A 17,620-nucleotide genomic window follows, 5' to 3' on the forward strand; every position below is an offset into this window, starting at 1 on the left:
ATAAAAAGCTATCCCACAATGCCCTTAGTGCTGCTTCATTGCAGGATCGCTTTAGCTTGGAGCAGATACAGGTGATTTTAGAGCAAACTACTACAACAAAACAACAGGTAATTATTTTTTATGCATATTAATGAGTGGACAATAGAGAGAAAATTATGATATGTTTAAAATTATGTTGCATTTTAATCTCCTAATTACTCCTAATATTAAGTACATATTTTCAGTTACTATTCAACCATATACCTAAAGATAATTTATGTGTTTATATATGGCGGTCTGTATTTTTATTATTGTATTTCATACCTAAAAGGTGCTTCTAAGGAATATTTGTGTTTTCTGGTTTAATGACAGTTGAGATCAGACAGATCTGATAAAACTAGTAATTTTTCAATTAAAGTCATCAAAAGAACAAAAATAAATATCTAAATTACCCCATGCCTCTCACCTTCCCACTTCCAGCCCACCTTAGATTCCCTAAATCTACCACTCTGGTTCTTTGCTAGGGCTATTTCTGGGTGTGGGGAACTACTTATCATGCATCATAGAGTGTACGAGCAGGCCAGTCCCTAACAACCCCTTGCTATTTTGTTTATAGCCCTTGGATGGTAATATGGCCCAACCACTAGACAGTCAATAGCGTCCATGTCACATATGTATATCCACAAAAGGAAATTTCCACTGTAAACTGAAGAATACAGAGAACTGGAGGTAGGTGTAGGAGGGAGTTTATATTTTTGCCATAGATTAAGCACTACTATAGTAAGACATTATATGCCAAATATACATACTTATGTATAATAACTATGTATAATAAGCTGCATAACATCAAAGTCTGTGTCAATGGATATAAATTATAGTTGATTTTTAAATTACTTTGTTTATAAAATGTACTACTACTATTTTGTCATACTATGTGTGCCCAAGTAACTGTACAATTCTCATGTTTTCTTTCTTTATTGTGTAGTGCTTGATGTACTTAATGGACCCACTGGTTTTGTTTTAGGTTGAACAGCTAAACGATGAACCATCTTACAAAGTGTGTATGGATTTTACTTGTTGTAGCTGTGACTTTTACCTTAAGTCAATCACAAGCACCAGCCACATGTTCTGTTGTACAAGGTCTTCCAGGTTTAAATGGTAGAGATGGAAAAGATGGGGCTAATGGACAAAAGGGTGACCCAGGTGAGATTTATTGTTTTTTTACCAACATTACTTTAATACTTATATTGCTTATTGATAGGATACTTTATTAACTGGAACTGTATTTGTTATTAACTGTAACTATTTACTGTAATATTGATTTTAAATACTAACAATGCAAGTCATTTTGTGATCCAAGTGAAGTATTGGTACCAGGTTGTAAAAGTAAATCATAGATTTATTAATCTTTTTGGTAATCTGCCCTAAAAATCCTGTACCATGAACAATGTTCTGAAAATAAATGCCCACTGCAATCTGCTTATCAAAGTATTTCTGAATATATACCTGTAGTCATGATTTGGCAGTAGGTGTGTCAAACCGTTCCAGAATAATCACTTTGCTTGCACTAATATATAGAAGCATTTTGTAAAAATGTTAATATGAAACTATTATTTCCTTAGCATTTGAAAAAAAACTTTTATTGAATTTCTCTTTTCCTCCTGTATGAGTGAGGAAGAGCTGTGCTTAACTTGGTATCATCACAATGCACATCTACACTGGAACTACATATTGACTCACAGTGGTTAGAAAAGGGTCCATGCACTAAAGCAGCATTTTATACCTTTAGTATTTTTTTTTTTTTTTGTGGCTTCTCTTGAATTATTCTTTTAAAAGCTAAATAGTTGTTTTAATACTAGCAATTAAATATTGTGTTAATTACACCACCATGTGCAGATTTTCAATTTTTGTAATGTAATATATTCTATAAGGTGTGCGTGGCGAACCTGGAATTCGTGGTGAAAGAGGAACCCCGGGTTCCCCAGGAAAAGTAGGACCAAAAGGAAATCCAGGAGAAAGGGGACAACCCGGAGTTGCAGGTAAGACAGTTTGCCTGATTATATTATTGAAATAAACTACATTGCTGTGTAAGAAACTTCAAGGGTATTTTAAGATAAAAAAAATTATTAGTTTGGATAGAATTGGGAAGGATTAGAAGCACTAAGAGGTTAATATTATAGACTAGGTAAAAATTTTACAGCCATCTGAGGCTGCATTAGATACATTTTCACTTTCCATCCAGCTGATAATGTTTTACTAGATAGAAAGTGTCACATATGGGGAGGCATGGCCACAAGGGGGCACTCTGGCTTGCACAAAGATGGAGTGAGCCCTGAGAAGGGCCAAGGCACAGAGTCTAAGCAGTTACCAGGTCTTCTCCAGAGCCTCTAGTGGTAAGGATGTTGCTCTGCTGGTTACTGTCAGGTTATGGTTCTTGGGCATACCATGATGCATGGTATCAAATCACTAGGCAAGAGAAATATCAGGGAAGGCCGAGGTTGAGGCAGGCAGCAAGCAATAAAGGTCAAGAACAAGCCAGGGGTCAAGAACCAGAAATCCAGGAAATAGACATTGGTGACAGGGGGGGCACCACAGACACAGGAGAACACAGGAGACACTGGAAGCGAAAGAAGGCACAGGTGACACAGGAGACACAGGGATACTGCAGACACAGGGGAACATTGGGACAGCACAAGGGAACAGGCAGAGAAACACCAGATTGGGCAATTACGGGTTAACACAAGAGCTGGACAGGGAGATTACTTAAGTAAACAGCAGAAGCTGTAGAAGAAATGCTCAGAAAAGTTGGGGGGCTCAGCACTAGTGGAGACACATTGCATAAATGCTGAGTGCTGTGTCTGAGCTAGCTAAATAGCCCAGGGTTGATTAAAAGTCTATTTCCTGATTGCCGGCGGAATTAGGAAATCTGTGCCTGTGCTTTAGTGAGGAAGAGGTAAGTGTGACAGAAAGATAAAGGTATTCTTCAGGAACAAAACAGAAATTTATAATTTTAGTGACCCCCCACTATTGCACCCATTCATTTTCCTATGGAAAATTCCAAGCCGCCAGCTGATGGCAGCCAAAACAGCTATTCCTGTTGTAAAAAAGAAAATAAATAAAATGTACATTCTTACTCTGAATTTTATAAACACAGTAGAGACACTAGAGTCAGAAGTACAAAGTAGTTTTGTATTTACACTGTATTTACTCTGAGCACATGTTTTATATATATATATATATATATATATATATATATATATAAATATATATATATATATATATATATATATATATATCACTTGTGTGCAAAATATAGCCTTGATGGGGCAAGTTTGCATGACTTACAGAAGAAATCTTTTGCTAAGCACAGCTGAGGTTATGGGTGATCTTAAGGACTGAGCTCTACTGAGTCTTTAATGACCAAGACAAACTCTGCAGTTGTTTCTTTTTGCATATCAAAGCACAGCTTGCATCAAAATGAACATCTAGGCTCCATATAGTTTTTTTTTCCTTGCTTTGTTTGTGATTAACTCACAGTGAGTTACTATACTATATATATTATATATAGTATAGTAACTATATAGTAGTATACTATACTACTATATATATATATATATATAACACTGATGAAGAGGTGGAAAGAAGTGGTTAAAGAGAGAATATAATGGGCATGTACAGTGGGGATTTCTGATATTTGTTCAAGTCAAGAGCCATTATATTGATGATTGTGGCAAGGCTTATAGATGCTTTTAGAGGTTAGAATACTAACTATGTGTGTTTCCTGTGTACATTTTAGCATATATTACAGTCAAATTGTGGGCCACAGGTTACAAATGACTTCAGTCCACTCCTTCAGGTCACCATATGCTTTCAGTGTTGCGCTGACAGAAGATATCCACAAGATGGCACTGTAATGCCTAATAGATTCAAAGTGAGCACAGACAGCTATTTCTGTATCATAGCTAATGTTTCTGTTTAAAATTAGGTAGTAAGTAGATACATAACTAGGAGATTTTATACACTGCCATTGCTGAACTTATTGTAAAGAATTTAACACTGGGGAACACATTTTTTTGTTGAGTAAGATCTTACACTTGTTTTCTACTAATTTTTGGGTGGTGAATCCAGAAATGACCTGTTTTTTGCTATCACATCTAGTTTTCACAATACAGGATACCTTTCTTTTTATCATAAAACATACTAATTTTACATACAATAAAAAAATTATGAAATAATACATTGAATGCACTGTTTATTTAAATGTCTTTTGTTTATACAAAGAATTTATTGTTACTCTATGACATTACAGTAAAACATTTGAAAATTAATCGAATAAGGGGTTAGGTATATCGGTAAGGGGTTAGGGTAAAAATGTAATCTTTCAGCTTTAGAGTGTTCATTGTTATGACAATCCTACCGGCTGCTGCAACAATAGTCAGCCATTATATGTACATTCCATCTACCCTGATACCGTCCTTCCATGACTTTCAAATCTTGCACGTTGATGCTTATATTGCAACCAAGCATTTTGTAGCTCTCCAAGAGTTTCTGGACAATTTCTGTGTAATTTTTTGCTTGTGTGTTTCCAAGAAAGTCCATGACAATGGCTTTAATTGATAACCAAGCATTCTTTTTGACTTCTGACATTGTCCTGATGAAATTTTCATCTTTGATGAGCTGCTGAATCTGTGGACCATCAAACACACCGACCTTTATTTTTTCAAATGACGGGCTAGGAAATACCAAAATGAGGTACTTGAAACAGTCTCCTTCAGTTGGCAAAGCCTAAACGAACTGCTTCATCAGACCCAGTTTCATGTGCAGAGGCGGGAATATAATATTCTTTCCATCAACAAGTGGCTCATGTAAAATGTTTGGATCCCCTGGTTTTAGGGCAGATCTTGGAGGCCAATTCCTTTCCACCTGATGCCTCTCACGAGCTCTGCTGTCCCACATGCACAGATAACAGGGATACTTGGTGTATCTGCATTGCTGACCAAGAAGGAAGCATATCATTTTAAGGTCAAGACAGATTACCCAATTGTGTTAGCGATATTAGCTCAATAACTCTCTTTATGTCTGCATATTCTTCACAAAGAGAACTAAATGGCCAATTGGGACTGACCCAAATATACTGCCATTGTGAAGGAGGACACACTTTAAGCTCCGCTTTGAGCAATCGATGAATAGTCGCCATTCAGCTGAGTTATAGATTGTAATTATAATTCCTCCAATAAACCAGGTATGTTATGGAAATGCACAAAGCCAATGTCAGTTCTAAAGTACTGCAAAAATGCAATTTCTCTGGTTTGAAAGTACGATACCTTTGTCATGAAGTTTATGTTTCTCAGTGCTGTAGGAAGGACACTTCTCCCCCAGTGTTTGTGACATCTCAGTGTGAATGTCCTTTGCTGACTTTCCCTGGAGAAACAAAAACTTCATGATGGCCCGTAACTCCAACAACGTGAAACTTGCTTGTGCCATCACAGCTTCTCACTAAAAGATAAAACAGTTTTAAGAATCGCAAAAACCTGATATTTGCACAGTTACATACTAAGTTATTAGGCTGTCATATGCCCCCACACTTTTTTTCTATTTCATCTAGAAGGGGGCAATGCCAGGAACATTTAAGCACCCCCTCATACACATTTCTCCCTGTTTTTTAGTAAACACAATGGGCCTGATTTATTAAAGCTTTACAAGACCAGATAAAATAGACTATCATGGTAGAACCTGGGTGATCCATCAAAGATTTCTTTAAAATTGTTTGCTATTAGTCGCCAAATGTTTTCAGTCCCGGCTTAGATTTCAAGTTTGCTGAATTACCCAGGTTATTATATTCTATATTCTCTAGGTTGGAGAGCTTTAATAATTCAGGCCCTATATTCCTGAGACATTTATTGGTCTTGCTTATTTCTTGAAACAGCCAACCAATTAGAGCAGCATCTATCTATTTTGTTTCTTAGTAACAAGATTACAATTTCGTTCAACATTTTGTTTAGTATTAGAAGGTTATGCATAAAATCACAATTTGTTCACTCCACTTGTGATAACTGGGTTGTTCTAGAGAACAAGAGTGCCCAACCTACGGGCCCACGAAGCTGCCAGATCTGGCCCACTGCTCATTCCCTCATCTGATTGTCATAAAAATGTGATATTTTTAGGGTACACAGGGGTCCCTAAGAGCTGTTAAAAAACTAATTTCAGTCCGCTAAACATAACGTTGCCAGATATGGTGTCGCAAGCTAAAATCCTAATAACAAGCAGGGATATTTTCAAATTAGGGGTGGCTATTTCAAGACCAGGGTCCCCAAACTGAGTTTGCATGTTAGGGACTCCTGGGGGTCACTTCCATGGCTTGTGAAAAAAAACTTCAAGGCTGTGTTCGCGGTTGTGGTGTGGTTACATCTTCCTTATGCCAAAGAACCCTGCCTAGGCAGAGATGCTCAGTGCCGCTCACTGTCACCTTGAGTAAACTTTGCAGATACTACGGTGTGACAGACTGAGCGGCTAGCGGAGTACCTGTTACACTGAGCTGGACACTAAAGCTGCGTACACACTTGCAAGTTTTGTCGTTGGAAAGGATCTTTCACGATCCTTTCCAACGACAAGGGACTGCACGATGCATGAACAATGCATGTATGTACAGGACCGTTCATGCTCTATGGAGAGGGGAGGGGGAGAGCGACAGAGCGGCACCCTGCTGCGCGCTCTCCCCTTCCCTTTCATTAGGATTGGTTGTCGTCCATCGTCCGTGGATCCGGCAGGACGGTCGTCCGGACGATGGATGACACCAACTGTACACACGGCAGATTTTCGCCCGATAATTGACCGATGCCGATTATCGGGCGATAAAAATCTGACGTGTGTACGTAGCTTTACTTTTGATGACTCCCAATTTCCCTGGAACAGAGGAAAATTATCAACTGGAAATGTGGGAGCCAGTACGAAAATCTTTTTGTCTCCCCCCACCTCAATACAATGTTATACCCATCATATCATGCTACCCTGTCATACATAGCTATCACCTTACTCTCTATTAACTACAATTTCTCTGTAAGAAAAAGGAAGTGTAAGTGCAAGTGGGGGACTCTTGTGTCTAACACCCCCTAAAATATCACAACCTGTCATATTGTGCTACCCTGTCACACATAGCTGGTCATTTACCTTCTGTGAACCCTAATTGCTCAGGAATAGGGAGATGTAGGGACCTAAAGATGTAGTAGTAAGAACATGTCCCCCATTGGCTATCTATCACATGAATAGGATGCATTGTATGGTGTATTATCTTGTCATTTCATTTATTTGTGTACAATATGATAACTAGAAACATTCAATTTAATTTCACTACCTCCAGATGTAATGAGTATAATGCTGAACATTTGTATTGTATGCCATTTGTTTCCCTAGGTCCACCTGGTAGTACAGGCTTACAAGGAGGGCCAGGAATCCAAGGGCTCAAAGGAGAGAAAGGAAGCCCAGGTACGGTAATACATTTTGAATGTGATTTGCTTGCCCTTGGAGAATGAGACTTGGAGTATAAAAATAATGTTGACATTGTACACCATGAAGGATGTTCTTCACAGTATAAAATGTACTGCTATATCAATGCATATGTCCTGTATCTGTATGTGAAAGAATCTTGGCCACATAAACTTGATTAGGAAATATACCAGTATATTATTTTTGCTTCTGATAACACTCCACCAGACTGGGTGCCATTGTCCTAGTGATTTTAGGTGTCCCAGTGGTTACTTCTGAGATGGTAGTGGTGCTGGACATCTCTTGATAAGCTTGATGTTTTCCTTACCAGTGATAGCACATGTCATTTTTCAATAGTTAAACTTGCTGTGGTAATTGTCAAAAGACAGAACTCCAAAAATCTATCCAACATAGACATATATAACATTAAACCCAAGACATTTTCTCTGGAGTTTAACTCCAGCCTTGCCTTCATTCGTGTACATATGTACAGGCTGTGATATTGGGGAGAGCACTGATGTCAGATTACCCCTTAATGTAAAAGAGTGCAGGCTATAGTCCCCCATTAGGGCCTGTGTCCAAAAGTATGGGAACAGGATTATAAATTCTCCCTTACCAGATATTTCTTTCTCGGTCAACTAGCATCCTTCTAGACCCTTTCGTTTATAACAGACATCATAAAACTCAGGGTTTCACAGATAAAGGTAATGAAGTGGTACTGATTCATAGCCAGATCATTATGGTGGCATTTTTAAAGACCTAATCTCCAAGGCCTCAGAAAATCCTGGAAACTATCTTTTCTGTTGAACAATAAGTCCCATCAAGCCTCCGTCCTGCACAGAGCAAGCAGGGAAGCCCCGTTCGTATCTAGGAGTCGTCTGTATGTCGGATGTCCTTAACTTGGGGACTACCTGTATTCAGCTATCATTTGATTAGACTTTATTTTTCTGTCCTGTTTATACACAATGTTTCGGTATGTTTTTACTTGTTAAGCACTATACAAAGTGTAAGCTGAGTCTCTGAAATCTCTAATTAGAAAAAGTATAACCTTCTCTCCTGAATGGGACAGACAATACTGAGAGGCAGAATCATAACTGGGTTGTCAAGGGTAAAAGTGTGTAACAGAGTGGTTAACCTTGCCCCAAGACAGGCCTTCTCAGCTTGCTGGTGCTTAGATTTGTTGCTGAGCATGCTGAAAAATATATGCACTGGATGACGGCTGTGAGATCATCTGGCCCGTACCTCCCCAGTCTGACTCTTCTTGACTTGCTCTTTGATTGGAATTGATGAAAAGTGAAAGTATTTATCTAAAAATATAATTTGCAGGTTGATTGAAGAAAAGGAGCCCAGAAAAGCCAAATCTAAGTAGGTTAAACATCAGTCAAACCTCAAAATGTGAATAATTTGCAGCACATTGACCGATAATATTAGATTATATGTTTCCAATTGTGACACATTCTGGTGTTTGTGTATTGTGTTCAACAAACATATTTATTTTTCACAGACTCGGACAGTGCCAAGAAAATTGCCGCTTTGGAAAGTCAAATTGCTTCCTTAGAGAAGAAATTATCCTGGATAAAAAATGGTAATTTTAAAGATTGACTTACTAAAATTGTTCGTGTTTTTCTGATGAATGTGTGTCTAAGAATGACAGAAAGTTTACATCTCTAATAGATCTCAACATCTCAATTATCCTTTTATCAATAAAACATAAATAGGTTGGTTAAAGAAACTTTGTAACGGATCACATGACCTAGGCTTAACACATGAAGTCTTTTGATGTGCAGCAACCCTTCATTTTGGCGACTAAGATCATGTAAGCCTTTGTAATAACAGGCTGAAGACTTTGGTGGGATCCATGCCTATGTGTACTGTTGTTGGTGGCTTCATGTCTTGTGACCCAAAACCATACAATCAGTGGTATTTAGAGCTAACATATTCATCTTTGTGGATCTTTACACTCATAACTAGTGATGAGCGTGAAAATTTCCTCAAACTTTTGATGGTTCAACGAAATTTCGTCAAACCGATTCCAGGGATCACAGTGGATTCTCAGAGCTGCAATTATTCTTGCAGCTCTGGCAATCCTCTTTGTGATCCCCGGCACTAGAGGTTAAATGGGGACAAGTATCCCCAATCAAAATCTGTAGTGCTCCCTGATTGGCTGAGGAAAGGTTTTTTATTTTTTTTAAAATTCGAGCTTGATCGGCGATATTACACCGCCCATTCTCACCTACAATTTTGGTAAGCATGAACGGCTGAATTCACCACAAGATCGAGTTTTAAACACTTGCTTGCTCATCCCTACTCATGACTATCCTTTTTAGTGCTTACTTGGATGACTGAAGCAGAATTTACTTAGGAGTTTGCTCTTAAAATGATTCTGCTAATATATTAAAATATATCTAAATCTAACCCTTGACAGGTTTTAGCCATCTATGTACCATAGGAGAGATTTCTTTTAGATTAGATGGCTGGTGTGGTGCGGGGTGTGGTGCTGGTCTGGGTTACCGCCTTCTCACATCCTTGAAGCACATTCACAGTTCAGATTCTTTATATAGCATATGCTTTGTATACCTCCCACTGCCTTTGTAGACTTCCTCACAAGCATTTTTAACTACATTTTCACCTATCCGATTTTCAGACTGTGAAATAAATTAATACATATTTTCGAGACTCCTTACACATACCATAAATTCCTATGAAATGTGAATTTAGCCGGAAATTGCACCAAAGATGCAACACATCCAATGGAAATCTGGAAATTCTACATATATCTATTGACTGCCATTGTTTCTGGTGGCTCTGCTTGCTATCACTGCATCAACACAGAGGGGGTTATGGTTGTCACCCAGGATGCTCTTCTAATTTACACAACAAGCTGGTATTCCTCTTTTTTTTCATTTCAGTTACATTGGGGTTTAAATGGTAGTTAATAGATGATTTATTGGAATAATGTTGTTTTATGCTTTCCATTCAACTCACAGGAAATGTAAAAGACACTGCATTTCTAGCAAGAATAATTTACTTCACTTTTTTTTATTCTATTTATTATCTTTAATTAAAAAATTCTATCCAATAAAAATACAAGCATTTCAAATTAAACCAAGTTAAATTACTCTTTCACATGCTACTTCCAATACCTCCGTACAGTTCTTGCTTTATTTATTCCTAATTCGCTCTCTTTATAAAACAGGGAATCTGACTTTCACTGGTGGGAATCAATTACTGCCATTGAAACACATAGACCTGGGGAACTCCCACCAGGGAATGTTGAGAGAATGTCTGATTTCCTGTTTTATTTAATGTGAAATATTCCTAATTTGAGGAACATCTCTATCAAATTAGTTGATTTAAAAATTTAATATTTTTAAAAATTGGGAATATTATTAGCCTAAAACATTAAAACTAAGCTGTTACAAAAGGCAATGATTAGGCACAAACATTTAAATGCTCCTTTAACCACCCGGGCAGTTAGCCCGACCTTGGTTCGGGGTAAGTAAACTTACTACTATCGTTTACCCCGAACCAAGGTCGGGGTAGCTAACAGTATAAACATGCATTACAACGCAATCCGATTGTCATACAACATTGTATGACAATCGGATTACAACTGCAAAAAAATACTCACCTTGTCCCCGCAGCTCCTCCAGAGACGTCTTCTCTCTTCCTTCTTTATCCGGCGTTTGCAGTGACGATCTCCGGGGTTTCCCAATGACGTCGATGCATGCGTCGGTGCGGGAGGCGGGGCAGGAAATTCAAATAATTTCGCATTGAACTCAATACAAAAAAGCTGTATTGAGTCCAATACAAAGACATCTTTATATAATATATATTTAATTGTATTATATAAATCTTATATAAACTACTATACAGTTACATTACATTATACACTATTTTTTTTAAAGATTTTTTTTGTTTTATAAAAAAAAATGTATTATTAAATTTATAAAATTTTGGACATATTTCAGTATATTTCAGGTGAGTTATATGGTAATTCTGTGAATTATAAGTAATTATTGAGTAATTCAGTGAATTATAGCCTACAATCTAAAATAAATCTCCATGCAAAAAATGTAACACTTTTTGCATGGAAGTTTGGAAAGAATTAGAATACCCGGCGTTCACGTACGCGTCCCTCAGCGATTTCTGATGATGTCAGTGCATGCGCCCGTCGACGGGGGTCGTAGCGGGAAATTCAAATATTTTGTATTGGATTCAATACAAAGTCCTGTATCCTATCCAATACAAAATAATATAAAATATATTTATGTGGTTTTGTCTAGGTATGTGACATTGGACTCTGTTTTAAAATTTACCACACTAGGGAGGTGTTTTAGAAAAATATATTAATATACAGTATACCGAATTATTGCATTTATCAGTATTTTTTATTCATTTATGTAATTTTGTTTAAGCTGATCTTTGTGTTTTTTTATTTAATTTTATTAAAAGTATTTTTTTTTTACATGATTGTGTGTTTCAAACTTTTTTTATATTCATGATATCTACTAGACCCTTGTTCGGACATATTTCTGTAAGTTACAGGTCTACAATTTAAAAAAAAAATCATAAAAACAGTATACCACTTTTGGTACAGAAATCTAGACATCAGTGAAACGCCCAGGTGGTTAAACTTCGGTTTGTAAGTATATTACAGAAGTTGCTTATTAAACTAATCAATATTTTCATTTTATTTATACATTTTAGCATGTTTGTAACATATCATGAACTAAATCATCCCTCTTAATTATTTTTTTCTTGTAGTGCAAATGTTCTCACATTCTGAAGCAATTTCTGGAAACAAAGTCTATGTGTCTATTGACAGAATTACAGACTTTGCCACAGCTTTGGCTGTTTGTGAACGATATGGTGGAATTTTGCCTTCTCCAGAAAACAGTGCAGAAGACTCTATGATTTATAAATTATCCAAAAAAACAGGAAGAACAGGATTTCTTGGGATTAATGACAGGAATACAGAAGGGAAATATGTGCATTATGATGGACGGTCATCTGTTTTAAAAAACTGGAATGCTGGGGAGCCTAATGGTGGAAGAGCAGAAAACTGTATTCAGCATGTTGACCCGCATGGCAAATGGATTGATATTCCATGTAGTTGGGAGAAACATGTTGTGTGTGAATTCAAAATGATTTGACAAAAATGCATCAAAGCACGAATTCCTGACTATATGACCTGCACTTTTTATTAAAATTGACAATGCAATGTCAACATCGGTTTAAATAAAATAATAATAAACAAATAAGTGACATTTAAAATTATTGGTACAGGAAATGAGTTTCTAGAATTTTAACCAAAAGGGACATAAGAAGAAAAATAATCCTACAGAGCTTCTAATCTTTTGTTAATTTTTTTGTTAACTGCCTAAAGTAAAGTAAATACCATGCATTACTCTGAACCATAAATTAAAACAAACAACTTTTTAACAAGTTATATAGCTGTCATTAGGTTTTTCAAGAATTAAAATCTTCTCATTCATACTACTAGAGATTGTTTTTTTTTGTTTTTGCCTACTGGGGCCTGTTGGTCCCCTTTTAGACTCAATACATTTTCTTTGTCTGTATAGCAGTAGTAGGATTCTTGCTGCCTTTTGGTGGGCCAAATTTCTGAAACAGTTAGTTTTCTTCCTGGAAACCTCTTTGCCTCATTGTTTAACAGTAATAGGAACAGCCATAGTTTTTCAGGACCAGGTCGTTTACATCTAGGTCCCCTATGCAGCCAAGGTTTCTGTGCAAGTTGCTAATTTCAAGAAAAGTGTCAATGTCTCTTACTGGCCACAAAAGTTGTTCACTTTGCTTTATGCAGTTTGTGTGAGAATGGCTGCCATTTAAGTGTTTTTACTGTGGAAATTTCTTCATATACATCTGCAGCTAGTTGTAGAGTTACAGGATTTTTTTTTACCAGGAAACTTGGTTGGTGTCTGGGATCAGAAGAAGAAGTTTGGAAAGTTTGCAAATAATCTGATATCTGCTCTGGCCTGTCCCAGGGTCTTTCTCCATTAACAATTTGTGGCAGAATTCATCATTCCTGACACCTTTAGTAGAAGGAAAATTACTTTTTTGGTGATCTCTAAATTCACCAAACAGCCAGTCCATTTTTACAGCTCTGACACCATGGGGATCTAGATTTTGAAGCATTGGATCATTTGCAGGCATGTATTTTTTAATCAAATTCAGTGCTAATAGATACATCATTGGTGCTTGGTACTGTTTGGAGAAGCAGCTTATATGAATGAAAGACTGGCAGAACTATTTGTAAAGGCAGCAGATAATTTAGTTAAGTGATCACCAACCTTTTCAGACCCATAGACCACTAAATTTACCAGCTTCAGGACGCTCATGCATGCACATGGAGCCAGGTGTCACTTAAAGGAGAAGAAACTTCCCCTAGAGTGACGTCATGATGCCTGAACCGGCTCCAGAGACTCTGCAGCTCTGGCCGGTGTGACCCCCAAGCTGGGTCCTTCTGTTGATCCCACTTAGGGGTGCACTGTCCAGAGCTGCGGACCACCAAAATTTGGTGGTGACTGCTGGTTTAGTTTATACATTTTCAATCTTCTGAAGATACCTTCTCTCTCTGGAACCAGTGGCGGCTTTGACTACATCTGTGGCAAAAATGCACCCCTTGAAAAGTGTAGTCTCAATTGTCTTTTCCAGAGAATCTAATCTTAACAGGTAAATATTCATGGGGTGCTACCTGCCACTTTTCAAATTTTGATAGTAAAAATAACTATCACTGCTGTGGTCTTCCACACATACTGTAGGTATTTTGTTAACATGCGCAGCCATCAGGTTACATCTAGATCATAACAATCTCTTGCATACTGTCAGATTCAAAGGGCCTGATTTCATAAAGCTCTCCAAGGCTGGAGAGAATACACCTTAATCAATAAATCTGGATGATCCAGCAAACCTGGAATGGATTTCTTCAAAGTCATTTGCTGGCAAATGTTTTAAATCCAGGACGACCAGATCTATTCCAGGTTTGCTGGATCACCCTGCTTCACTGAGTAAAATGTATCCTTTCCAGTCTTGGAAAGCTTTAATAAACCCAATGACCTTATATTTACAATTTAGCTATATTACTGACTATTGTAGTATTTATTGCATTGTTTTTTGTTATGTGTTTTGTTGCAGTGACACAGGATGTTTCAGTTCTATCTTTCTTACTTTTTTTTGAGGGGCGTCACATTTTTCGGGGAGGTGTGGTTTACTTTTGGGGATGTGGGAATGGCTGTTTATTGTACTTGTCTCTACTGTGTGGCCTGCCTTGCCAAAATGAGCCCTCACTACACCGAGACATAAAATAGCACTTACAATGGTTAATTAATACAGCACAGCAAAATGCCAGAGCAACATAAGATTATAAAAATCAAGCCTCTCTGTTGTCTTTATTTATCAGGTGCAATGTAAAGAATGTATTTTAATGCCCTGCCTGCCGCTCACAGAACTAAACCATAGAAAGTCATCATACTACAATGCAAAAGTCTGATATAAAAACACCCTATAAAGGTTCATGGTCTTATCCAGCTGGGGCCATCTGTGACAATAATATATATGTTCAAATGGATAGCACACAACATGTATATAGGGGATAGATTACTAGCATACCCATAGAGAATGCTTATTGTGACAAGTATGGTTGCTGTATTCCTTAAAGGCATTCATATTTGCAAAGGATAGTTTTTCCGGCACCTCTCCCCTCATCAATATGCACTAGATCTGGACATTATGAATAAAAAAGTATGAAAGTGAGAACCCAGCCAAGTCTACTAGACATCAAATAAATACATTAGATTATGTGTGTCCAATAAGGACAGGCCCCTTAGGACATTTTATGCCTAATCCCTTTGTATTAATGAATACAGAAGAAGAAGGGTATTTTCTGACCAAGAAGGGTTCAGAAATATAGCGAGATATTGGTTGCCATATATACATTTCAAGTATGATAGATTTGATTATACATAAAGACAAATTCGACACAGACATCTCATTATTATGTATTGTGATATTTCCCCAGTTTCAAAAGGGATTACTGCTGAATATCAGGGCACAACATTGTACCACCTCTGTAAAATCTAACCAAACAATAATCAACATGCAACTTAGGACCTGGGGTTGTGGCCCTTTTGAAACTGGAAGCCTCTGAGCGGAACATATGCACTTTTCTGTCTTACTTTCCTCTGAAGAAGCCGAGTGGGGATAAATGTGTCAGGACAGAGACAATAACACTCAAATACAGAAACAATCATGACTCACTAAGGCTATGTACACATGTGCAATAATTGTCATTGGAAAGGATCTTTCATGATCCTTTCCAACAACTAACGACTGCATGATGCACGAACGAGTTCTGTACATACAACGACGGAGCGGCACCCCGCTGCGCTTCCCTTGCATTATGATCGTTCGTCGTACATCGTCCGTTGATCTGCCAGGTTGTTCAAACGATGGACGATGAGAGCTGTACACATGCAAGATTCTCGTCCGATATCGGTACTAAACTGATTATCAGACAAGAACTATTGCACTTGTGTACCTAGCCTTATATCACCTCTTATTGTTATAAATATCACAATACTTATTATTATAAGCCATTTCTGAGATATGTGTTAAATATGTCTTCTACTATACTCAAATGTCCAAATGTATAAATGCCAACTAATCCCTCGCTATATTTCTGAACCCTTCTCTGTCAGAAAATACCTTCTTACTTCTCTAGATACCAAATCATTTTAGGAAAGGCTCTAGTACAACCCCCTTCGAAATAATACTACTAAAGATAGAAGGATTGAAAGAATACCTCTAAAATTAAAAGCCTTGGCTTTAACGCCATTAGCTGAGATTAAACAGGTTGGATTTACAACCAACGGGAGGGTATAAATACTAAGAAAGATTTGGGCAGCCAGGTTTGTTAGTTTTAACATTTTTGTGTTCACCAAGATTTTCTGGTGTAAAACATATTGAGTTATAGTTCTCATTTGTGCATTAAAAATATTATTTGCTCATCCAGGAAGGGATACTACTATTATTATTATAATTATTATTATTAGTACATAGTGAAGGCAAGTAGCTACCCCTTTCCTCATAGATGTGTGGTATCCATAGAAAGATAGTTAAGTGCTGTGTAGGACTATAATAAAAAAGCAATGTATGAGAAGTGATGACCCATATAAGTGATTAGTGGATCTGATATGTTTTTGAAAAACTAAATACTGGTAAATAACTAGAAACTGGTATAACGGCTACTTAAGGGAGAACATCAAAATAAGTTAGATTTTGAACTGAATCCAGAACTGGTTTGATCTATCACATGGGTGAGTCAGAGTATCTTTTATTTAACAATGAAACAGATAATTATTTTTACTGTTTTCTATACTTTATAAATATGGTTTACAATTAGTGTTGCTTAAACATGTTTTTGGTTCTAGACCTGTTTAGCTTAAAACATTTCAGTGTTCAGGCAGAATCTAAATTTGAACACCACTGAAGCTACTGGAAAAGAAATTGTGGTAATTTCATTTAAAAAAATAAATGTTTACATTTTAGAATCTGTCATTGACTCATTGGGCCTGATTTATCACGGCTCTCCAAGACTAGAGAAGATGGACTATCATGTTAGAATACAATTGATCCAGTAAACCTGGAATGGATTGGTTAAAAATAATTTGCTATCATTTGGCAAATGATTTAAATTCTGGACTAGATCCATTCCAGGTTTGCTGCATCACCCAGTGTCTATCTTCTCCAGTCTAAAGCTTCATACACACGTGCAATATTAGTTGTTGGAAAGGATCTTTCACGATCGTTTCAAATGACTAGCACTGCACAATGCATGAACGAGTGCTGTATATACAGCACCGTTCTGCTCTATGCAGAGGGGAGGGGGAGAACAACGAAGCAGCACCCTGCTGCGCGCTCTCCCCCTTCCCTTGCATTAGGATCGTTAGTCGTCCATCATTCGTCAGTCGACTGCCAGGACGGTCGTTCAGACAATGGACAACTGGCGCTGTACACACACCAGTTATAAATGTTTCTCTTAGCTGCACAATATAATTCGTTTTTCTTGGCCAAATTAGATAAATAAATGTAATTGTCCCATATGCAGAAATGTTGTTGATTGACTTAAACAAAAACACAT

The 17,620-nt window shown here is 37.2% G+C and overlaps 1 protein-coding gene across 1 annotated transcript; it reads left to right on the forward strand.

Moving 5' to 3' along the window:
• Nucleotides 1–12,963, forward strand: LOC140340030 (tetranectin-like protein). Its single transcript, XM_072424984.1, has 6 exons — nt 1–107; nt 1,004–1,182; nt 1,911–2,018; nt 7,390–7,461; nt 8,966–9,046; nt 12,229–12,963. Exons 2-6 carry the CDS (start codon nt 1,020–1,022, stop codon nt 12,615–12,617), a joined length of 813 nt encoding a protein of 270 aa, XP_072281085.1. The 5' UTR covers nt 1–107; nt 1,004–1,019; the 3' UTR covers nt 12,618–12,963.
• Nucleotides 12,964–17,620: the final 4,657 nt, after the last annotated feature.

Source organism: Pyxicephalus adspersus, chromosome 10 (genome assembly GCF_032062135.1).
Source record: "Pyxicephalus adspersus chromosome 10, UCB_Pads_2.0, whole genome shotgun sequence".
Lineage (NCBI taxonomy): Eukaryota > Metazoa > Chordata > Amphibia > Anura > Pyxicephalidae > Pyxicephalus > Pyxicephalus adspersus.